The sequence below is a fragment of the Cavia porcellus genome, unplaced genomic scaffold (genome assembly GCF_034190915.1).
Source record: "Cavia porcellus strain 051 isolate PalLab524CR breed Dunkin Hartley unplaced genomic scaffold, mCavPor4.1 scaffold_17, whole genome shotgun sequence".
NCBI classification, from domain to species: Eukaryota; Metazoa; Chordata; class Mammalia; order Rodentia; family Caviidae; genus Cavia; species Cavia porcellus.
In genome coordinates, this window is record NW_026947500.1 from 20332135 (window position 1) to 20357102 (window position 24968).

General features: G+C 42.4%; 1 protein-coding gene and 1 long non-coding RNA gene across 6 annotated transcripts; one reads left to right on the forward strand and one right to left on the reverse strand.

Moving 5' to 3' along the window:
• Window positions 1-15562, reverse strand: Znf484 (zinc finger protein 484). Of its 4 annotated transcripts, none has more exons than XM_063227355.1 (6): window positions 15420-15538; window positions 12229-12326; window positions 5735-6761; window positions 4933-5059; window positions 4556-4651; window positions 1-3339 (listed from the first exon to the last, which is right to left on the reverse strand). In XM_063227355.1, exons 3-6 carry the CDS (start codon window positions 5735-5737, stop codon window positions 1073-1075), a joined length of 2493 nt encoding a protein of 830 aa, XP_063083425.1. In that variant the 5' UTR covers window positions 5738-6761; window positions 12229-12326; window positions 15420-15538; the 3' UTR covers window positions 1-1072. The 4 variants fall into 4 exon arrangements, with proteins under 4 accessions (XP_063083425.1, XP_063083427.1, XP_063083426.1 ...); XM_063227357.1 differs by having other exon boundaries at window positions 5499-6761; XM_063227356.1 differs by having other exon boundaries at window positions 12229-12273; window positions 15420-15528.
• LOC134470867 (uncharacterized) lies at window positions 15323-24968 on the forward strand. 2 transcript variants are annotated; one of them, XR_010040057.1, is made up of 4 exons: window positions 15323-15592; window positions 16713-16865; window positions 17015-17123; window positions 22020-24968. It is a non-coding gene; the product is annotated as an uncharacterized LOC134470867 (long non-coding RNA). The 2 variants fall into 2 exon arrangements; XR_010040056.1 differs by lacking the exon at window positions 17015-17123 and having other exon boundaries at window positions 15391-15592.

Here is a 24968-nt window from a genome sequence, read left to right on the forward strand (position 1 = left end):
TTATTCTGCAAGACTATGACATTTATTTCAGCATCTCATTAAATATGATTTGCAGAGACCAGAGAGGATAGGAAGAGTGCTTTTCCAAATGTTGGACTGTATTTTACCTTGTAAGAAAAAGTGTTAAAATGCAAGGCAATTGGGACCAGTGGTAATCTAGCCAGTAATGAATGCAGAGTACGCATTAACAAAACTTCAGGGAAAGAATTGTAGGTTTTGGGACCTGACTGGCTTAATTTATCTCTTCTTCAAACAGAAACCATTAAGAAAGTACAATTTTCTATGAAAAACAGCTGAGGACTGAAAGTGTTACCGAGTCTAGGACCCTGTGGCTCAGCTCCGTGACCCAAGGGCCAGTTCTGAGGTGACGCAGTTACAAGGCTGCTGCTCACACCATCGATCCATTCAGGGATACAGGCCGGAAGCCAGTGCCACAGCATACACCAGTAACTGCTAAAAACAATAATGATTTCTCTAAGGAAAAGTACAGTCCCTAGTGTCAATTTTCATAAAGTTTCCCTTTTTTCTTCTCACTACAGCTATGAATTAACTAACTTCTTCCTTGATCTCATTGTCTTTCCGGGACTTAGACAATGAAAATTTTCTCACTGCTCTACTTGTTATGAAGTTTTTTTGGGGGTCAATATCAAATAGTCTTTGCCATCAAAAGCATAAAAAACTCTGACTTTATATAGGTGTTCACTCAAAAAAAAAGAGAGAGATTATAAGTCACCTCTTTACATTTTATATGTTGCCCAGGTTGGTCTCAAATCCCCAGGCTCAAGGGATTCTCCGGCCTCAGACTCACGAGTAGCTGGGATTGCAGATATGCACTGTGCCATCCACATTTTGCATCTTTACTATTATTTGCAAAGGCCTATCCATCTGTCAGGAAACCAAGTATGACCATGACATATTGCTTATTACTGTCTCAAAGTATCTCCCCAGATGTATAATGAGTATCAGCTCCATGATGTAGATGTTAATTTTGCTACACTTAAGGTAGAAGGTGGGCCATGGTTACCTCCTACTTCTCGTTCAAGCTGTAGCATCTGATTTCTTTGGATCGCCATCAGGCTTGTGGCATTGGGCACTCACTGGCTACTGATTCCCCAATATTGGACTTCGGACCTGTAAGTTGTGGCTTCCAGGTTAGGGCTTTCCTCACATCACTGCACTTGTAGGGCTTCTGTTTGGTATGGATTTTCTGGTGTTTAAGAAGATTTGATCTAATGGTGAAGGCCTTTCCACACTGAGCACATATATATGGTTTCTCTCCTGTGTGAATTCGATGGTGCTCATGAAGCTGTGACTTCTTAATGAAGGCCTTCCCACAGTCCCGGCACTCATAGGGTTTCTCTCCAGTATGAATTCTCCTATGTCTATTCAAGTGTGACTTCTGGATGAAGGATTTCCCACATTCGGTACAAATATAAGGTTTCTCTCCTGTGTGAATTCGATGATGCATGATGAGCGTTGATTTCCTGGCAAAGGCTTTCCCACAGTCACTGCATTCATAACGTCTTTCTCCAGTATGGGACTGCTGGTGTATATGGAGGCCTGACTTCCGAGTGAACGCTTTTCCACAGTCACTACACTTATAGGGTTTCTCCCCAGTGTGAATCTTCTGGTGTGTGAAGAGGTTTGATCTGTCTGTGAATGCCTTTCCACATTCAGCACATCTGTAGGGTTTCTCTCCTGTATGAATCTGCTGATGAACATGGAGTTGTGATTTCTTGGTGAAAGATTTCCCACAGCCATTGCATTCATAGGGTTTCTCTCCAGTATGAATCCTCTCATGGGTAATAAAGTGAGACCTGTGGAAGAAGGCTTTCCCGCATTCAGTGCAAACGTAGGGCTTTTCCCCTTTGTGGATTCTCTGGTGCATACGGAGTGTTGACTTCTGAATGAATGCCTTCCCACAGTCACCGCACTCATAATGCCTCTCGCCAGTGTGACACTTCTGATGGATTCTGAGCCGTGACTTCCAGGTGAATGATTTCCCACAGTCACCACATTTGTAGGGTTTTTCCCCAGTGTGAATTTTTTGGTGTTTAATGAGATTTGACCTATCAGTAAAGGCCTTCCCACACTCAGTACATATATAGGGTCTCTCTCCAGTGTGAATTTTCTGATGGATAATGAGATTAGTCTTGTGAGTAAAGACCTTCCCACACTCTGAACAGATGAAGGGGTTCTCTCCTGTGTGAATCCGCTGATGCACAAGGAGTTGCGACTTTTTTATAAATGATTTCCCACACTCACTGCATTCGTAGGGTTTTTCTCCAGTATGAATTCTTTCATGTGTGATGAAATGAGACTTTCGGATAAAAGCCTTCCCACACTCAATACAGACATAGGGTTTTTCTCCTGTATGAATTTTCTGATGCATACATAGTGTCGATTTCCTTGTAAAGGCTTTTCCACATTCAGTGCATTCAAAGTGTTTCCCTCTGGTAGGAACTTTCTTATGTATAGTGAGTTTTGATCTCTGAGGGAAGTTTTTTCCACACTGACCATATTCAAAGAGTTTTTCTCCAGTAAGATTTCGCTGGCAACTAAACAGATCAGACTTCTGGATACTGCCTCTACCATACTCACTGTGTTCATAGTAATTCTCTTCATTAGGAGTTTTCCAATTATGTAACTTGTGAGCATAATCCTCTCTAAATTCAGTGGGTATAAAGAGTTTCTCTGTAGTGAAGACCCTCTGAGGCACAGTATGCTGGCGTTTCTGAGCAAAGACTGTCTCATATTTGTTGCACTCTTGTTCTTCAGCATAAATATTCTGACCTGCAAATAGGGGTGACTCCTTAGTAAAATCTTTTACAAAGTCATAAAAAAAATGGAAGTTCTCCCCAGGATGAATCTTCTCATGTTGAGTAAGACCTCGCTTAGGGCTCAGAAATTCCCTGTGCTGATTAGCTCCACACATATTCCTCTCTGGCTGAGAATTAATAGGAGTACATGTATCGCCACATGCAACAATCTTAAGATCTTCTGGGGCATCATTTCTATTATGATTATATAAGCTTGCAACAGGCTTCAAACTCTTTCCAAGTGAGCTGCTGTGATGGAAACCTCTCCTTAAGGAAACAAGGTGTGTGCGTGCAGGAACTATTTTTCCTGTGTCCTCACAGTCTATCTCATTAGCTAGTGCTGCCTTGTTGGTAAAGGCAACATGACTTAAAAGTTCGATGTGGTTCTCCTCATATCTCCTCCTCCATTTATCATCTTTCCACAATTCTAAATCTCTTATAAAGAGATGAATTCTGTCAGGCTGGAGAAAAAATTCTTCAGAAGGCTCTGGTTGTGAAGCCTCAAGACCAATATCCTCACCTAAAAAAGGAGAAAAGATAAAACTTATACAAGAACAATTAACGGAAGACAGAAGGACTGATACACTGTTGATTCAGTGTAAAAACAGAGAGACTTTGTAAGTAGAACAAATATATCTAGTGTAATAAATACAGTAATAAAGTAGCACAGCACTATCTTACCTTCACCTTACATAAGTAACAGGGTTTGTATGTACTACTCTAACCTCCATCTTAACTCATTTATCATAACCCTTTCTTATTGGTACCAAAGTCTCCACTTTACAGATGAGGGAACTGAACTACAAAAGTCTGTAGTAACTGCCCAAGTTAAATGTTTATTGAGGAAGAAGAGTTTCAAGTCCAAGCAAAGGCAGAAGTGAAAAAGATGCCAGAAGAAAAAAGTGGCCAGTCCTGAGCCTTAGGGGAAGGTTGGCACGAGAGAGAGGGGGTACTAAGAACAAATCTGGTCTTGTGCATGCTGACACATGCTCTTCCACTAAGCTACACTTCCAGGGCTGTAAGAGAAGTATTCCTGAGCCTAGCATCTTATCCTTCCCTGGAGACCTACCTCTCTGACTTCTGTTTCATCTATTAACGACTGTGCTATTAATACCAACCTACTTATGTTTATAACAAAACTATTTGGCTTCAGTCACATTAATTCAACCAAAGGGTAAACTGGATGTCTATGACTCAGGGCTTTATCCCGAGGTTAGGGTACAGATACACATGCACCCAGTAGGAAGCCTAACCCAGAAAGGGTCATCCACCTGAGGCAGGAAGCCATCCACCAAATCTGTGCCCTTTCTGTACAGCAATAAGCTGTGGCCAAGCTAGGGACTGTGCTCCATGGAAGCACACTCTGGGTGTTGTTTTTTGATTTTGTTTTTTAAGCTTATCAGCGAACAGGAGTATGACCCATGCTGATTTCCACTAAGAATGCATGTCTACGAATATTGAAATACATATGCAAAGGACCTAAAGCCCTGAGGTAGAAAGAATAAAAATTTTCTAGGAAAAGTAAGAAAAATGCAAGAAAGCAGAATTCTAGATGATGTAAAATGGATCTATAAAACACCCTGGTATGGGCACTGGTGATCGCATGGGGCCACCGTCAACTCTACCCTAGTATGAAAGTTCAGACCAAAAGCAGAAAAGTCGTTTTATCTGCATTGTAAAGTGGCCAGCCTCTGGTGGCACAGCTGAGGGTGAGTCCCAGTGTCTTCCTCACTCACCTGTGTAGCTGTGACTTGAGTTCTCACGCCCCAGTGAACACGGGTCTTCTCCTGGCTCCCAGCTGAAGAAGACTTCTGGGTTGGGAACCTGACATCCTGTCACCAGCAAACAACAGAGGAGTTGGTTTGAGAGGCTGTAGACTGAAGCACACTGCATGATTTCTAGAAAAGTTCACTGGGAACAAAGGTGCACTGACAGAATCCAAGAGATCATTAAGAACATGGGACAAACCAAGAAACCATTATACACTCAGGATATCCCACAGCCTGTCCAAAGCCCACATCTCAGAACACCCACAGATCCCAGAAACCGCACTGTGAAAGAAAACACACGAACACAGGCACAGCTCACTGTACACCCACAGGGCTGTGCTCACCCACTGAGACCAGGTTGAAATAGTTCTCCAGCATCACATCCCTGTACAGGCTCTTCTGGACGAGGTCCAGATGCTGCCACTCCTCCCTGCTGAAGTCCACAGCCACATCCTCAAAGGACACTGTTCCCTGTGAAAACAAATCCCCATTCAAGGGGAAGGATCAAGACAGCAGCATCAGATCTAAACACCTATATGTTACGTTGTTATTTTGAAGAAAATTATCATGGTAGTCTTTCTGCAATATTGATAATATATTTCTTAAAAATCTATGTGCTATCTAGCTGCCCATACCTGTAATACTGCGGCCAAGCTAGGGACTTTGCTCCGTGGCAAAATGCTCTGAAAGGCAGAGGCAGGAGAATCACAAGTGCAAGCCCAGAGAAACTTGGTGAGCTAGTGACCTCCGGGGTCTCACACACACTAGCCAAGCGCTCTACCACTAAGCCACAGCCCTGGCCATACTGACCCCACATTCTGTTTGAATTGTGCTGGCTAGGTGTTCCCACGCACCAGGGAGTTACGGACCGGGCAGCCTCTGCTGGGCCCGCCCCTCCAGGTCAACCTACCGAAGGCTTCACCAATAGGGTACACCTCCAGGCGCTGGGACCTGGGTTGTTGCTAGCCTACTGGGTCTCAGCCAGCAGCGTCATGTAGGCTAGGCACTGCTCACCAATCCCGCTTGAGAGGGAGATATGTGACTGAAGTCACTATAGCGCCCTGTTCCGGCAAGTCTGCCCGGTCCCAGAATGTCCTCTGTTGGAGCCTCCTAGACCATGGAAGAGTCTCAGTTTCCCTCACTCACCATAGGTCAATGCACGGCTTCCCGCCGGTCCCACTCTCAACTCTGTTCACCAATTCCCGTTCTCAGAGCTTTCCCGCGTCTCTTTCTCTGCCGAGCCGATTCAGACGCAGCGGCGGTGGCAGGAAACCCAAATCATGGCTCCAGCTTCCACGCTGTGGCTTTATCTGTTCCTGTTACAGCACCCGGATTGCATTCCCAGTTGGTTTCTCTCAGCCCAGTTCGTTCTTGGGTCAGCAGGGTATATCTCCTCTTGCTTAGGATTCCTCACTCCGTACCATTCCTGGATTCTAAGCTGGGTCTCTCAGAGAGCCTCTGTAGCTGCTGCTATCTGTCCACCACTCCCCTCAGCAGTCTTTATTCTTAGAAGTCACATTTCTCTTTGTCCCTCTGTGGAGACTGAACTTGTCCGGATGCGCCTCAGTTCAGGGGCCTTGTAATTTCCTGTTGGTGACAGCTGTGCAAGCTGGGTAGCTGGACTACGAAGCTGAGGGGCCTTGTTTCTGAGGCTCCTGGTGTGGATTCCTTCCGGTTGGGAACCAGGCTGGTTACCCGATGAGATTCTTTTGTCTGTGGGACAATGCGTGGAGGCTCCTGTGGGCTCTTGGACCTTACTACCAGCCCTGCTGATCAGAGGAGAAACAGACCTGCCCAAGAGTAACGTGGGCGGATTTCTACAAGCCCACGTGCACAATGCTGAGTGGTCCCCACTGGTGTCTGAGCACTGGGTGAAATAGGCAGCTGTTCAGCCTTGCTGCATAACCAGGTGGAGAGGCCTGGCCTGTTATGTTAGCTGGGGCTCTGGATGAGCACAGGTAGAGACTCTGCTGTGTCCTGGATGCTTGGAACACTCCTGTATAAACCCCGGTTACCTGGTGACTGGCATTGGATGGCAGACAGAGACTGGCAGGTCTGGGATTGGTGCAGGGAAGGCGTGTAGGCTGCTGAGTGTGGACTCAAACCCGTTGTTAGCTCTGTGTGCTGGGTGGATGTCCCTGCACACTTCCCACATTCAGCAGAAGACAGGTGTCTGCAGATTCAAGAAGATGAGAAAATCTCAAACAGGAAAGTATCAAATAAATCCATGCCCATTACACACCATACAAATTCAAGAAAACCCAAAAGCAATCAGAGAGAAAAGGCATTTTACCTGAAGGGAAACAATCATTGAAGTAAGACTGAATTTCTCAAGTGCTGAAGGAAAAGAGCCATCAATATAGAATTCATGTCTAATGAAAATAAAACAGGCTGTTTAGGTTTTCTAGAGAAAAGAGTGTCATGTGAAAACAACAGACAGACAGAAGATGACCATGTGACAGTGAAAGCAATAGGAGTTATACAACTGCAAAGTGAAAAATACAAAGGCCTGGAGATGCGGTTCAGGGCAAAGGTTCTGGGTTCAATACCTAGGACCACAAAAGGAGGAAGAGCATTGCAGCAGGGAAGGAAGCTGGGCCTCCTATATACGCTTGTATATAAGGAACAAAGAATATGGGAAGAGGGAACAACAAGAAAGGCTCCTTGGCCCCCAATCCTGAGAAACAGGCAATAGCAGACACAGCACCAATAGACATAAAGCGCTATCTCCAGAGCCTCATAGACAAGCTCAGGAATGAAGTTATTAATGACCTGAAGCAAGACATAAGCAGAATAGTTAGAGAAATGCTAAGCACCACCCAAGAAAAAACAGATGGTGGAATGGAAGAACAGAAAAAAAGGGGAGAATTGTTTGATGGAGAAAATAGAGAAAGCACAGAATACATGAAGCAGGTTCAGAGAGATTACCAGGAAACTAAAAACTCTATCGAAAACTGGCATAACAGCTTGAAAGAAACTAAGGATAGATTATCTGAACTGGAGGGCAGATTTGTAATATGGGAGCATGAAATGGAAAAACTTCTTAAAAATAACAAAGAAACAAACAGCAATAATACAAAGACTAGAAGATGATAAGAGGATCTATAACTTAAGAATTAAGAACATAAAAGAAGAGGTAGGGACACAAATAAATGAACTACAAAAGTTACTTGCAAAAATAATCCAGGAGAATTTTCCTAATTTAGCAAAAGGTAAAGATACTCAGATGTATGAGGCATACAGGATCCCAGCCACCTACAACCCAAACAGAGCTACACCCAGACATATAATAATCAAAATACCAGAAATCCAATATAAGAACAGAATATTAAAAGCCGTCAGAGACAAGAAACAGATCACTTACAAGGGAACACCCATCAGAATTACAGCGGACTTCTCAGCACAAACCATCAAATCACAAAGAGCATGGGGGGAAATAATTCAAGCTTTGAAAGGTAATAACCTCCAGCCATGATTGATATATCCTGCACAACTGTCCCTAGAAATTGATGGAAAAGCAAGGTGCTTCCAGGATAAAGAGGAACTAGGGGAATTTGCAACCACCAATTCAACTCTACAGAGAATACTGCAGGATATTCTAAAAAAGAAAAATACAAAGAATCCAGAAATAGTGGCAGAGAGGCCACAATGAATGGAGCAGAAAACAAAATGAAGAAGACAAACTGAAAACTAATGACAGAAAAAGAACTCAACAGAAATGAGGAAGAGAAGACTGGATGATAGGAACAGCTATTTTGGAGAAAACGATGTCATAATAGGTAATGGTGATTTAATATCATCTTGTTTTGAAGTCCCATCAAGCTTTTGTTTTTCTGTCTCCATAGGTCTTAACATGTTGTATCTTATTGGATTTTATTTTATGTGATAGCATAAACAAAAACTTTTATAGACAAGGAGATTATACAGAAACCATTCTTCATTTTCTGTTAGTTGATTCTAAATATCCTGTAATACTGTCATTCTCTTGAATGGTTTTACATTGTTTTGATATATTTGATGCTACAGTATGAAGTTATACTCAAAGATTTCAAGGAGAGAGACAATATGGTAACAACTTTTACGTTGGGATTATCTTTTGGTGAAACACCATTTTGCTTAAATGGTTATGTTTTGATCTGCGCTGTTTTGTTGTTATGCCCTCTTTTATCTCAATCTCAATTTTATTACTTTTTTATTTTTATCCTTTTAATTAAGGGAAAAATAAATAAAAAATAGCAGGATATATTATAGTAACCCACTTTGATTTTCTATTAACTTGATTTGAAGCCCTGTATTGCTCTCACCATCTTGTTTTGACCGATGTTCCTCTATTCTGTTCTGCTTGATAGTACCAGGTTCAAAAGTTTAGGCAACAGCTGTGAAGATAGTGGGATTCATTATCACGCCCATTCTGGTTGACTATTATCATCTTTTGAAGTCCTCTTATGTCTCCAATGTTTTGGTTTTATTGGTCTTATTCTTTACTGTTTTGTTCAATTTTATTATAACTGATGATATAGGCCGTTCTTTTTAAGATAGCAAGAGGCATTATGGTAACCATTGTTGATCACCTTGAATTATGTTTTTACATTATCTATTATGTCCACCCTTTTGATTTAACCGACTCTGTTCTGCTATGTCACATTTGTTTTTACTCTCTTCCAAAACAGTAATAAGAACTGTGGGAGTAATAAAACCCAAAATGTGTAATAGCCATTGTACAAAAGAGAGGAAAAGAAAGTGCTCTAAAGGACATAACTGCATTTATATTTAAGTATATAAGATAGATAACCATAGTACTGAGTTTTGTTGGATCATTGAACAGAACTGTTTGCAGTCTGTTTGAATGTCCACTTTATATGCTTTAATTTTGTAACTTGAACAAATATTTCTCAGATGACAATATGTAATCCATTAACTAGTGATTTCCTGTTTATTTTTTTTCTGAAATTCTGTATAACTTGTACCCTTTTTCTGCTTTATTTTTCTTCTTCTCCTTAAGTAAAATTTTAAAAAAAGAATTAAAGACTGCTAACCTCAGAAGAAAACAGTCCTTTGTAAATACACAGGAATTTCTTTTCCTTCCCCATTATTAGTATATTAGTATATTTTTTATTCTTCGTTATTTTTTTTCTTTTTGTAGTTTGGCATTTTACCACCCATTTTCTTGCCCCCTTTAATATTATGTTTGAATAGGCCCCTCTTTTTTTTTTTTTTTTGTCTTTTTTATTTTTATCGGTACCAGGGATCGAATTCACGACTGCCTGCTTGCAAAGCAGGCGCTTATGCTGCTGAGCTAAATCCCCAGCCCCTAAATAGGCCCCTCTTTTGTTCTCTCTCTCCCTCTTCTATTCCTGTCCCTCTTTTTTTTTGGTCTTTTTCCTTTTTATCGGTACCGGGGATCGAACTCATGACTGCCTGCTTGTAAGGCAGGCGCTTATGCTGCTGAGCTAAATCCCCAGCCCCTCCTTTCCCTCTTTTAACTTGTCCCCTTTTATCTACTTTCTTTTTCTCTAGTTTAGTCTCCACTCTCTATTACTTAACCTTCTCTGTTACTGTTACCTAATCACTAATTTCCCTTTATTCCTTAACAGGACCACCTGCACCAATCTTACCACACTCTTCCCATCTACCTTTGCTCTATTTTTATAATCTTTTTCTCTTTTTAATGCATAGAACTACACCTGTAACACCTACCCTTATCAATCTGTAAGTAGTTAACTATCTCTAAATACATCCAAATAGTGCTTTATAGTAAGAAGAGGTAAATTGCTGTATCAAAGGGATATTTACTCTATATAATTTTCTGATTTATTTCAGATCTTGTTATGTAACTACTTTATAAATCCTATACCTAGGATTAAATGTAATAAAGTATTAGTTATTATGGTCTGCCATTTTCCAGTTTATGTTTGATACTATAGTTATTACTAATTGTATTAAGCCAAAGTGACACTGCTGTTGGGGTCAAATGATCCTTTGTATGCCAATACCTAGATTATGTGGGGCCCACTAACAATACTTCAGCTCAGTAACAAAGAACTGGTGAGTGGGCCAAAAAGGTTGTATCCTTCCATCACGCTGCCATAAGCCAGCTATGCTTAGAAGACAGCTCCGAAAAGTAGTGATTACCTAAGCAAGCCTTGATGCTACTAATAAAACCATCTACCATCAACATCTCACAAGCCTCAATGTGGAAAACAAATAAACAGCACCAATTATACACAAAATGAGAAAACAGAAGCAAGACACAGCCACACTACTGGGAAGATGGTGGAGCAGTGAGCGGTAGGGAAATAGTCTCTTCAAGACTTGGTGCCTACAGGCTAGAATAAGCACTGTGAGGAAAAGAGGGAAGTGGGTCATTACTCCTAAACACAGGTCTGAAAACACTGGCCACAGCAATCAGACGAGGAGAATTGAAGGGAAGGAAACAGAAGGGGAAAAGGAGAACTAGGAGATACACTATGAACAGATAAATTTCTAGTAATGAATGAATGTGATCCTTAGGTATGTAAAAATGTACTAATAAAATTAACATTAAAAAGAAAGTTTGAAAAGATAAAAAACATAAGTAACCAATTTGAAGACTAAAACAGCAGACATTACCACACATCTTACAAACATTAAAAGAATAAGACAACATTTCTGCTATGAACTCAGCTGTGTCCTCCAAGTCTCTACACAGAGCCATAACCTCCAATATGACCGTATTTGGAGATACAGCTTTGAAGAGGTATTTAAGGTTAACTGAAATCATACAAGAAAGAGCCCAATTTGGTAAAACTAGGGGCTTTGAAGAGAGTTATCTAAGACATTCACAAAAAAAGGACTTCCAGAATTGCTTCAGAAAATGGTTAGCATGATGTGAAATGTGTTTAAAGGCAAGAAGAGTATTTTGAGGGATTAATGCAATGCGTCTTTTCCAGTAATGCATTTCAAAAGTTTATACATTCACCATATTTTTTTTTTATTATACCTCACACTCACAATCTCCGGCAGAATAATTAACATAGAGGAACACATTCCAATTCATGAGTCCAATGCTACCCTGATATGGGGAGTCAATACTTCTCATAATATGCAAAAATCCTTAAGAATGTATTGACAAATACAAATATATACGAAGTTGACATTATGACAAAGTGGGCCTTACTCCAAAAATGAAAGGTTGATTCGACAGTCAAAATGTCAGTCAGTCAAAATGACAGTCAATGTAATCTACCATATCGAGACTACCACAATAAAAAAATCACATGATCACGGCAAATGATGCAGAAAAAGCACCTGACAAATTAATACCTATTAATGATGAAACTCATTTGCTTGGAACTGTTTTCAGTAAGGGATGAAAAATTGATATCCCTGATGAAATAAGATACTTGTTAACAATATAAACCACGTATCCAATTTCTATTATTGTCAAAAGATCAGAGACAATGGAAAAGTGCAGTTCATAACAGTGTGAAACCACAGGACTCACACGCATCTATATTGCTAAACTGATCTGGAGTTCATCGCCTTCTTCATCTTCCCTCTTCTTAGTTTTTATTCACCTATACTTGTCCATTTTATATATGGAGCATTAGATGCCTCTTAAAATCGACTTGGAAAATAAAATCAAGCAACAAATAACTCACCAGGGACTTGTTCATTTTTGGCTCTTCTGGGGAAGGGGCAGAGATCTGAGAAAACAGGTGGGCAGAGGTGCAGTTAACAGCAGGAAGTCTGAGCCCCGCTATCAAAAAAATAAAGACAAGTAAAATTATAAAATAAAGACACAGACAAAGCCACAGTACATTATCCAAATGAAATAAAAATGAAAGTAACTGTGGCAACGCAGGTATAAATGTGAACTCAAAAAGTACTTTTTTGTTGAAAAAAGTGATCCTATAATAACAGCATCCAATACAAGGAAAATGATAGAAAATGCATTAATTATTAGGTCTATGTATGCCCCTCCCCTGATATGCACAAACAAAACTATCAAAAAAAGCATACAGAAAAATATGAGCTGTTTAAGGTTTTTAATTGCACCTCTTCCAAGGGCTGCACTGAATTATAAATCCAGCAGAACAAAACAAGGAGGGACAAAAATTTGAACATCTAAAACAAGTTAGATTTAATGATTAAGACTTTACACCACACAAAGAAACTGTTAGTTTTAAAAAGCTTAGCTTTGATATCGAGCATTTGCTGACAATACAATAAAAAAGCCAACTGAAATATATCTTAATAATCTAAGAATGAAGAAACTCTTCTAAACAACTCAAGATCAAAGTAGAACATCAAGGTGTTGGCACAGGCCTATAATTCCAGCCTCCTGGGAGGCTGAGGCAGGTGGATTGCAAATCTGAGCCCAGATTAAGCAATTCAGAGATTCAGCTACAGCCTGTTTAAAGGCTAGGGGTACAGCTCTGTGTAAAAGTGTTGGATTCTACCCTCAATACAAAATACATACATACATACAGTACATGCATAAAATTTAATATATAAATTTTACAAAGATATAGAGAAACTTTACTTAAAATATACTCAATGTAAAATTGAAGAGGGAGCTTGGAAGGGTGTGACCAGCCCACAAAATGCAGGCTGATTGCAATGTGTCAACTAGGGCCCTGCTGTGGAACAAGCAAACAGCACCCTCGTCACCTCTACTACTCCTTCCAACAGACTACAAGATTAACTCATTATCAGACTAAAACTATGAAGTCTGAGATGGCCAAGAGCTTCTTTGGAGGGGCCAATCCTGTGGCCCACGACCACAGCTATAGCCCCACCATGCTGCTGTAAGCCGAGGATACTGTCCAGAAAACTCTCAGTGCCCTGGCCTTTCACAAGCCAGGGATCATCCAACTCAACACCAGGGACATGACGTAAAAACTCATTTCCAGAGAATTGCTAATCATCAGCTCTGGAGGTATTTGAACAGAACAAAAGGGCACCCAACCTCAGGACCAAAGAAGAGCTGGACGCTAGGGATTAGGCCTTTAAGAAGGAAAAGGAAGTCACTGTGGATGTGGTGACAATGGGCAAGATAATGGAACACAAGGAAATGGAACGCAAGAAATGGTGCTCAGTGGCCTGAAGGAAGAGGCCAAGGAGCAGGCCCAGGACCTCCCACAGAGAGCCAAGAAGCTATGCATGGAGCAGGAAGAGGGTGTAAGGATACCTAGGATTATCCTCAGTGCCAAGGGATGCCCAAATCCTGCAGAAGCAGCAGATACAAAAGGGCTGGATAACAGAGGAGAAAAGGCTGGAAAAGATGATGGAAATAGACTACCAGAGCACCACATGTGGTGGTTCATGCCTGTAATGCCAGCACTCAGGAGGCTGAGGCAGGAGGATCATTGTGAGTTTGAGTCCAGCCTGGGCTACAAAGTGAGCTCAAGGCCAGCCTGAACTGCATAGAGAGGCCCTGTCTCAAAAAGACCAAAAAAAAAAAAAAAAAACAAAAAAAAAAACCAGACTACCAGAAATCCACTCAGAGGCATGGGGAACTGGACAGGAAGAGAAAGGGGAAAAAGTATGAGGAAGACTGCACATCCTGGAGCAGATGGAAAAGAACCATGGGGAGCAACTACTGCTTGCAAAGCAGCAGAAGGGGCAGAAGCTGGGGAAGTTGGCAGGAAACGGTGGCTTTCAAGCAGTACAGTACACGCTGGCTCTTAGGTTCAGTGGGCCTGGAATGAGTCTGAGTGCACCCTCAGGGTTCAGAGAGAGCAGACTGAGAACCAGCAGTGGAAGGAGGTGAAAAAGCTGCAGGGAGTTTGGAGCAAGCTATCCAGTGAGCCGAGCAGGTGCAGGACCAGACTGCCACCTTCCAGGAAGGCTGGTCCCTCAAAGAGGTGACCTGAAAGCACCAGGAACACCCTAATGACATCAAGAAGAAACTTGAAGAGCTGAGAGCCTCTGGTCTTTCTAAGAAGTACTGCATTGAAACTAAGCACAAAGCCCCCATCCAGCCTGAACCACTGAGAACTGAGGGAGTCTCCCCAACCTTCTGGATGCCTCCAGGCGACAGATTCTGCCCAGTCTCTGGGTGTCCAAATAGCAGATAACCTAGGCATTTTATGGCTAGAGATTAAATCTGTCCTACTTCTCAAAAAAATAAAAAATAAAAATAAATAAATAAATGAATGAATGAATGAATGAGGCTCGGCATGGTGGCACAGGCCTGTAATCCCAGCGCTCAAGAGGCTGGTGCAGGCGGATTGTTGTGTGTTCAGCGCTAGCCTGGGCTCCCTGGCCAGCCTGAAATGCACACTGAAACTGTCTTAAAATGACAAAAAGTTAATTAATTAACTAAAATAACGAAAAACACATGAAAAGAGGGAACAGGAAAACAAGACAAAAAGAGTAAGGAATTAAAAAAACCATGAGCCTGTTTTTCAAAGTGGTCAGTAAAATAGATAAAAATTGGAAATGCCTGCTATTTGAAAGAAAGAATGAATGCCATTTAAGAATACTAACAGGAATGCTAAAAGAACTAATCTGGATGTGGAACCGAACAAATATGGTAGATGAAAGATAAAAGTGACCCAAGACAAAATACTTTTTAAAATCCCTTGAAAATATGCCATGATGAGTCAGAAACAGAAAAGTAAACGGCGCAGGTAAGAATAAAGGAGATGAATGAAGACAGCGCGCCCGAGCTCCTGTCACTCAGTCCCCACAACGATCCTCCCGCGGCTCCCACAACAGCGGCGCTCAGCCGCACACCCACCGACAGAGGTGAGGTGATTCAGACCGCTTCTTCCATCCCGCCCCCTTCCCTGTCACTGACACACACTCTCCACTCAGAACACGAACGGCCCATCCCTGCACTCACCTGCCGCTCATTCACACACTCTCTCAGTTGCCTCCTGCAGTAACAACGGTCGCAGAAATTGAAACGCAACACACTTCCGGTTCCGCCCTCTCTCCGCTGCACGGTCTGCAGGATTCCCGGAGGCGCGACCTGCCACGCATGCTCAGCAGAGGCTTTGGGCTTGGAGGATGCCTGTACGTAAGTTTGGGTACCTAAGCCCGTACTTCTGTTTGGGTGCCAATATGGCGGCGCCCATGCTGACACAGCAGCCTGTGGGTGACCATGTTGAAATGATGTAGGGACACAGGACTGAACTATCTTAAAGAAAGAAAGCAGGTAGAGGTGTATCCTCTCTGATTAAGGTCATACACAAACAGAACAATACAATACAATACAATACAATACAATACAATACAATACAATACAATACAATACAATACCATACAATACAAAATACAATACAATACAATGGTACAGCACTTGCAAGACCCTGGTTTCAATTCCCAAGACCACCAGAAACAAAAACGGGTCATGATTTTTTTTTCAAACTTAATACAGTTCAGTAAAATAATTTTGAAACAAAAGAATAAAGTAGAATTATTCTACCCAATTTTTAGACTTTATTTAGTTATAGAATCAAGACAGCGTGGTACTGACAAAGAGATAGTTCAAAGGAACAAAATTTAGAAATAGATTGGAAATAGACCTATACAAGTAAAAACTCATTTTTCTTTTTAAAAATTTTGATTATTTTTTTGGTTGGAAGTCAAAATCAAGACCTTGTGCTTGCAAGGCAGGCACTGTGACAGTGAGCTATATCCCCGGCCCAACTAATATTTGACAAAGGTGTAAAATTGATTCGGTTGCAGGAGACGGTCTGTCTGACAAATGGCTCTGGAGAAATTAGATATCCATAGACAAAAGAAGAACTTCAATCTGGTCTCACATCTTATTTAAAAAATGAATGATAGGTTTCAATGTAAAGTACAAAAATATGACATTCAATAGGAAATTTTTTTTTGTCTTTTTCATTTTTATCGGTACCAGGGATTGATCTCACAACCACCTGCTTGCAGGCAGGTGCTTATGCCGCTGAGCTAAATCCCCAGCTCCCAATAGGAAGGTTTTTAAGGCCAACAACTTGGTGAACAGTTTTTAAGGCTGTGATTACATAAGTCCTGAAGTAATGGTGTTGTTATCAAGTGGTGGAATATTTGGGAGATAGGGCCTGAGGGAAGGAAATTAGGTACTTAGGAGCATCCCCTGAAGTGAACTTTGGGGCCTTACTCCTTGATTGTTTTTTCTTGCTTCCAGGCTGCCATGAGTTTAGTAGCTTTCATCTCTCACAAGTCTTCCACCATCAGCCATAGCTCTGCTACAGCCCCAGAGGTATTTATTTATTCCCTTTCCTAAGAATGTTATCCATGCCGTGGGAGGAAGTGAATGTGTACAGCAACTTTCGCCATGGTGAGTTGTAATCTTTCCTCCTTTTAAATGGTTTCTCTTGGGTATTTTGTCACAGTGACAAATGGCTGAGTTACACAAGAGATTGGTACTGAGTGATGGGGTCACTGCTGTGACTGTGTAGCTCAGAAACCTTTGGAATGGACTTACAGGATGTGTTTGAAGATTTGCACACACAGAAGCCTGCAGTTCAGGAAGGGACGCCGAGTGGGTGGTTTGGTGGGAGCCCAGAAGACCCCAGTGCTGACAGCAACGTGGAGAGTAAGTACTGTCCTCAGGAGACTTCCAGTGTAAATACATACCCTACTGGGAATTGACAGAGAGGCCAGTCAGTCCCATTCTGGCAGAGAGCTTGTCTACACTGTGTCCACACCCTGAGACTCTGTGGGAGGGTGAGTTTCATGATGACATCTTAATCTGGCAATGAAAACGTCAAGGCAGCTCTGCTTTCAGTTGGTGAGATGAGAATTGTTAGCTGTTCTGAACTAGAATAACACTGAGAATTGGGAGTAAAGTGGAATTTAAAGATGTGAAAAATTGCACTTTGGCCAGAAAATAAGCTTGTGTCCTACTGGATTCAAGGACGATGTAATTACTAAAAAATACCAGTGTCATCAGCAAGAAGCTAGAATGATGGAAGAGTTTGGGAACATCTCAGGAATCAGCAGGACCCCACCCATTACCAGCTCAAAGGCTTTAGATTGGAAACACACTGGCAGTGTGCCCTCACACCGGGTCACCTCAGGAATTGTTCTTCTGATGTTTGTTCCCCATATTTAGCCACACAGACACCCAGAGGCCACTGCAGTTATGTTCTAACAGGGCCAGGACAGTGCTCACACTGTTGGCAGACATTGACATCCTTGTTACCTTGTTTTGCAGACATGCAAAAATCAGGAGCTGTTGGGTTATGGAGGCCTCCGGGCTGATTTCAGAGGAAAGCCTGGGCACACCCTCCAAAGAACAGCTCCCTCCCTCCTGACCCTGCCTTCATCTCCCCTTCCTCAAGAGCAGCTGGATTAGAACTGAGTGAGGATGGGCCTCTGGCTGTTGAGGTGCAGTATGCAGCAGGGTGAAATCGCACCACAACACATATGAGCTACAGGCACTCCGGGGTGCCTATCAGCCCTGCTGCATGCAGTGCCTCTTCTCTCATTGCTTGATTTCTCACTCATCCCTTTCTGAAGCTGTGAGGATACAGCCATTCACAGAGCCATATCTTGCCGCCTTTAAGCCTTGAAGAAAAGGCTAAAGATGTTTAGAACATCTAAACATCTTTAACTGCGTCTCCAGTGAGAGCTCACTTCTTGGAGCTGGCAGCTGGAAGGAGGTTGGAATTGAGGCCTCTTTTCCAGGGACATAGAGGAGGTCCATGTGACTGCAGAGCAGTGCAAGGCCCCAGTTCTCTGCAACTTTAAGGCCTTGTAATGGATTAAAAACTGGTGGTCAACTTAACACCAGCTGAATTAAATCAGCATGGTGCTGAGTGTAGAGGGCCCACCTGAGGGAAGTTGCCAGCATAGAGATATAGAGAGGAAGAGTGAGGCATTCTGGGTTCTCCTAAGTGTTGTTGTTGTTTGGAGCAGTTGGTTCTCCCAGAGAAGCTTACCGTGCTGGCTCCCCTGATAGGAACGCAGCTCTGGAGGAGCTCGGGATCTTGTTGCTGACAATGGCTGCAGTTCACTTTGGGGTCCTTACGCTGAGCATTGCTTGTTGGCTCCAGAGGAGGAAAATGTGTGCTGTTCAGGCTCCAGGAGAAGCTTGTCACACTGGCTTCCTGATATCAACTTGGCTGTTCTCATTGTCAGAGGAGCTTGGGACTACATTATCACTGAGGATGGCTGTGGTACTTTTCAGGGGAGCTCTGGTCCTGATTTTGAGTGTTGCTTCTTGGCTCCAGTACAGAACCCTCCCCCTGTTAGCACAGATCCTTCACCCGCTGGCACAGACTTTCTAGCTTCTACCGCAGACCTTCAGAACCTCCCAGCATCTAAGTCACTGCTGTGGGATCTAGGCCTACAGTTGGACTTGTGGGAGGCATTGTTATGGGCTCTAGGTCTTCAGCTGGACTCATGCAGGACGTTGCTGTGGGATCCAGACCCTCAGCTGGATTTCCTTGGGTTTTTAGTGTTGTGGAAAGATTTCCTGAACTTTCTTGTATTTAACTCTGGCTGACAATCATAAAATTATAAATTCTGTGTCCTGTATGTAATTGTTCTCCTTGCAATCCCTGACTACAACAGCCTAGGTCTCTTAATGGTCTGGCAAGCCATGCTGAGAGTGAGGTCTCTGCCTTGACCCTTCACTGGGCGATGTTGATCTCTCTATCAGCACCTTGTCAGGCAACAGATTTAGAAGCCCCTGAGTGGAGTCAGGGCAACCTAGGCTGCAGTGCGCACCTATATCCTCTTCACTTTCAGGTCAAGGAGGTGCTTCTCCATCACCTGAAGGATAAAATGGCACTTGTTGCCTCAGCAGCAGGCATGAGGAGAGCCTTAGGGCATGGGGACGTGCTAGGTGCCGCGGCCAGAGCGGGGAAGGAGTCAGGCGAGAGACTGAAGACGCAGGGAGACCAGTTGCTCAGGAGGCAAAAGGCAATTTATTGAAGGACTCCAGAGTTTTTATAGTGTTTCAAAACAAAGAGCAGTACAAGTCACTTCAGGACACTTTCTTGTGCATACAGCAAAGGTAAACATGTTCTTGGGCCCCTGAGAAACTTCTGTTGTGCAGCCCAGGAGGTAAGCGTGTTCCTGGGCCCATGAGAAACTTCTTTTGTTTATGTTATAAAGCTATTCCCAGGTTAATATCAGCGCGACGCTTTGTCTAGAAGGCTGAGGTTACTGCAGGATGAGGAACTGGTTGAGGTCCAGCTTCAGTGTGTGGTTTTCCATACCCGTTCACTGCCGGACCCCTGCTTCCTGCTCCCAACAGGGACGGGGCATTTGGGAGGGAGGCAGGAAAGTCACCTGTCTTGGTTTCAAAGACAGAAATTTAGGCTCTGTGGCCCACTCTGCTCAATCTCCTTTCCAGCTCTGCACACTCAGCCCCTCTGTTCCCTGTTCCTTCACCTTGTCCACACAGGCATCCCCCACTGAGAAGCAGCCCCTCTAAAAGCCCGCAGTTCCTGGCCGGTTAGGATAAACAAAATCCCAAGAGCCTCAAGCATGGGGTATCAACCACTTTCCTTGTGCTTCTCATGTTACTTGATGCTCTTCCCCATTTCTACCTGTTGTCCTCTCAACTTCATCTGGTGTCACCGCCCTGGTCTTCTTGGTGTCTCTTCATCTCTTGTCAATCTTGTATCCCCCTTCCCTGGCCTACCTTGTCAGAATGAGTCCTTGTTTTGGTCTAGCACCAGTGTTAGTTAGAGCCAAGTCTCTGTATATGTAGAATGTATTTTTGCCAGGAATTTGGGGGTGGGTGATGGCCCCCACCTGGAACAGAGGGAAGGGGTTGTGAGTGTCCCAGGCAATGGCTTGCAAGTTTCCTTGGCCAGGAGCAACCCTAAGCCAAGAACCTGGGAGAAGCAGAAGACAAGGCTCAGTCCATCCCGGTCCACACCACATGGGTTGTTAAATCTTTATCACCACCAGCTACACACATACTGAGACACACGCACTTATGATGAGACATGGGTATATAGGCACACACACACACTCCTTTGCAGGTAAGGAATTCAGCTCAATTTCAAAGGCTTGAGATGATATTTCTGGACTCTTAAAGACTCCAGGGTTCTACCCCAATTCAACCTGGTAACAAAAATCCCCTTGGAAGCACAGCTTGCCACAGTAGGTGAGGAGATCTGAATCTGTGCACATCCGGGCCTCTCCCTGCTGCTGCTCTAGTCTGTCCACCTCCAGGCTTCCACTGGGCTCCTCTGCAGCCAAGATGCAATGTCCTTCCAGCCAGTCTGTCATCTCCGTGCACTCCCTCATAGCTTCGGGATCTCACTGGTCACCCTGATCTCTGGTGGTTGCTGGGGTGTGGGTGCTAATGGGTGCTGGCCAGGCCCTCAGGGTCTGTCTGCTGGGGTGCTTACTAGAAGGTGAATGGTGCACGGATCGGGGCTCCAGCTATCCTATAGCCACAGTGGGGGAAAGTAGGGTACAAGGGTCTGGTCTCATGCAGGGTGGGCCAGAGCAACCTGCCTCTGTGTGAGTTAGAATGCATGGACAATGAAGTGGGAGGACATGGGGAGCCACTAAAGTGCTAGGTATTCTCCACACCCTGCCCCCAAGTCCTGGCCAGACGGTCAGTGTGGGCCTTGCACAGGCAATCTGTACAGTTCAAGGCAAAGGGCACAGGGACCCCATGCTCTGTGGGGATGTCCTGCTTGCAAGAAAAATGCCCAATCCTGAGGGAAAAACAAATGACTGACAAATACCACCTTCCTTGTTTGCCGTTCTTTCTAACCCCATCCAACCTCCTGAGCTTTGACTGAGCCCTAAATGGTGACCTGGACCATAAGGACCAAGAATTCAGGAGAAAGTGGGAGTCAAGCTAATGAGATTGAGTCACTTCCCTCTGCAGACTGTTTTTATGTTTGTTAGTGCACTGGTTTCTTTGAGTGGAGAGGATTAGGTGGAGTACAAGCAGAGAGGTACACTGGATGTGCTGGAGAGGGTAGCTTCCCCTGACCAGGCTGTCTTTTCTGCCACTTCCTCCTCGGCATTACATTAAAATGGCCCCTTTCAAGGCTGAGGCGGGTGGAGCTTGTTCCCTTTCCACTGCCTCCACTGCTAGCAGAAACCCCATGATCAGTGAGGCTGGAGCCTCTGGGATGGCTGAGAATTCCCACCTCTCAAGGCAATGAGAGAACCCTGAGCAGCAAGGTGTTCAGAGTAGGCCAGTGGAGAGCCTCACAGGCACAGCTGCACAGCCCAAACCCATCCGAGGCCAAGGGTTCCTGACTTACTCTTGAGCTGCCCTGTAATAAGTAGGTCACATGGTTGGAGTTGCTTGAATGGAGGTGCCATTCCTGTACATCTATTCTCAGGCCCATCTCCACACCCACGGTGGGCTCTCCCCAGGACAGGGGTTGAAGCACCAATTTATAACTACTCAGGATCATTCATGTCCCCACCTTGCATTCCCAGCTGACTCCCCTGTCACCTCTACCCTTCCTTGATGTGACACATTTCCTTTGTGGTCTTTCAGCCTCCAGGAGACGGAAGCAGGCACTGAACATCAGTAAAGTATCAAAAGCTGCACTGGCAACTCTGATTTTCCTTTTTGAAAATCTGTCCTCACATAGGATTGAAAACACAGAAGAAATGGACAGATTCCTAGAGACGTAAAAGACATAAAAGAAGACATAAAAATTTTGAGAAAACCAATATCAGTTAATGAAACTGAAAATGTAATTTAAAAGGTACCAACAAAGAAAAGCCCAAGTCCTCATGGATTCACAACTGAATTACATTAGAAATTTGAGAAGAATTAATGGCAATACTCCTCAAACTTTTTAATGAAAATTGAAAGGGAAGCAATTCTCCCCAACTCATTCTTGGAGGCAAGTATTACTCTGATACCAAAGCAAGGGAAAGACCCAACCAAAAAAGAGAAATACAGGCCAGTCTCCCTAATAAACACAGATGCAAAAATCCTTGATAGAATACAGGTTACAGCAAATCATCAAGAAGATTATATGCCATGACCAAGTGGGATGCATCCCAGGAATGCAGAGATGGTTCAACATATACAAATCAACAAACATAATACACTGTATCAACAGAGCCAAAGATAAGAATCACATGATCATCTCAATAGATCCAGAAAAAATTTTGATAAAGTCAAACACTCATTCATGATTAAAAAAAAACCCTAAGAAAATTGGAATACATGGTGTTTATCTAAATCTGATAAAACCCATCTATGACAAACCAGCAGTCAGTATCATACTAAATGGACAAAACCTGAAACATTTCTCTCTAAAATCATGAACAAGACAAGGATGTCTACTGAGCACTGTTATTAAATATAGTTCTGGAAACTTTATCCAGAGCAACTAGACAAGAGAAATAAAGAAAATGAACAACAGGAAAGGAAGAAGTTAAATTATCATTATTTGCAGATGACATGATGCTCTACCCAGAAGACTCTAAAACCTCCACCAAAATACTTCTAGAATTAATAACCAAAGACAGATGCATAACTGGATACAAAATCAACACTCAAAAATCAATAGTATTCCTGTACACAAACAATAAATTCACTTTGAGAGAAATTAGGGAAACCACACCATTCATAAGAGCATCTGAAAAAATTAAATACTTAGGAATAAGCCTAACAAAGGAAATAAAAGGGCTATACATTTAAAATAACAGCACTCTGAAAAAAGAAATCAAAGAGAATATCAGAAAATGTAAAGACATGCCTTGTTTTTAGATCGGAAGAGCCAATATTGTGAAAATGGCCATACTCCAAAAACTGTTACACAGATTCAGTGTAATCTCAATCAAAGTACTATCAGCATATCTTACAGATCTAGAGAAAATATTCCTTAGGTTCATTTGGAAGTAAAAGAGACCTAGAATAGCAACAAAGGCAAAGCAGGAAGCATCACAGTCCCTGACTTGAAGTTATACTATAAAGCTACTGTAATAAAATCAGCATGGTCCTGGAAAAAAACCCAGACCTGAGGATCAGAACAGAAGAGAGGATGTAGACACAACTACAAACATACTCATCTACCTTATCTTTGACAAAGGAGTCAAACATGTTCACTAGAAGAAAGATAGCCTCTTTAATAAATGGTTGGGGAAAACTGGCTTTCCATATGCCAAAGACTTGAACTAGACCCATGTCTATCACCATGCACTAAAGTCAAAATGGATCAATGATCTAAATATTAAAACAGAAACCATCTACTGGAAGCGAAAATAGGTAGAAATCTGGAAGATGGAGGAGTAGGCAGACAATTCATAGAGAAAAATCAAACTGCCTGGGAAGTACTTGAAAGAATCAACAACTGGGATCTCACCTTATTAAAAAGTTTTTGTGCTTAAAAAGAAATCATTATCAGAATGAAAAGAAAACCCATGTATTGGGAAAAAAATTTAGCCAACTGTCCCTCAAAGGATTTATATCTAGAATATATAAAGAATTGAAAAAATTCAGGTCCCCCATATTCAAAGACTCAATTCAAAAATGAGTATGTCAGATGAAAACACACTTCTCAGAGTAACAAATACAAAGGGCAAATAAATGTATGAAACAATGTTCAGCATTACTGGTCATTTGGGAGGCGCAATTTAAAACAATCTCAACCCAGAAAGAATGGCCATCATCAAGAAATCAAGCAATAACAAATCCTGGAGGAACTGGGGGAAAAGAACCCTTCTCCACTGTTGGTGGGAGTGTAGATTGGTGTAACCACTGTGGAAATCAGTGTGTAGATTTCTCAAAAAACTAGGATTTGAGGTCCCATTTGACCCAGCTATTCCCCTTCTGGGTATTTTCCCAGAAGAACTGAAAACATCATACCACAGCGATATATGTGTACCCATGTCTACAGCAGCACAATTTGTAGTAGCTAAATCTTGGAAACAACACAAACTCCCATCAACTAAGAAATGGATTAAAAAAAGATGTCATATTTTTATATAATGGAGTACTACTCTGCTATAAAGAAGGATAAATTCAAGGCTTTTATAAATGAATGAGTGTAACTATAGACCATACTCATAAGTGAAATACATCAAATTTGCATGTGTAAACAACATAATATTTTCCTAGTGTAAGGAACTGAAAAAGTAAGGAAGATCCAAAATCTGCAATAGATATTGTGAAGGAGAAACAAACTGCTCAAAAGGAAAGAACATCCAGGATGGGTCAAAAGAGAAAAGAAGGAAGGAAAAAGAAATATATATATATACACACAAAAGATAGCTAAGTTAGTTATATTACTGATTTATTTTAGTTCATTAAAAAATGATTTGTGCTTATATTGTTTGATCAATTATGCATGCCTATATCTTGTAGTCTGAGCAACTACTTAGAAGCTAACTATATGCAATGTATTAATCATTGTTAATTTCCTATTATCTTGTTTTGAAATTTAGCATTTTGTTTCCTCCCTTTAAAATAAAAAATACTTAAATAAAA

Bases quoted from the DNA above. Each gene is read 5' to 3' on its own strand.
- Znf484 (XM_003468393.5), bottom strand. The intron at 4,652-4,932 runs GTGAGCACAGCC...TGCTGGTGACAG, and splicing joins TTTCAACCTGGTCTCAGTGG to GATGTCAGGTTCCCAACCCA. The intron at 3,340-4,555 runs GTGAGTGAGGAA...CTCCTTTTTTAG, and splicing joins CTCAAGTCACAGCTACACAG to GTGAGGATATTGGTCTTGAG.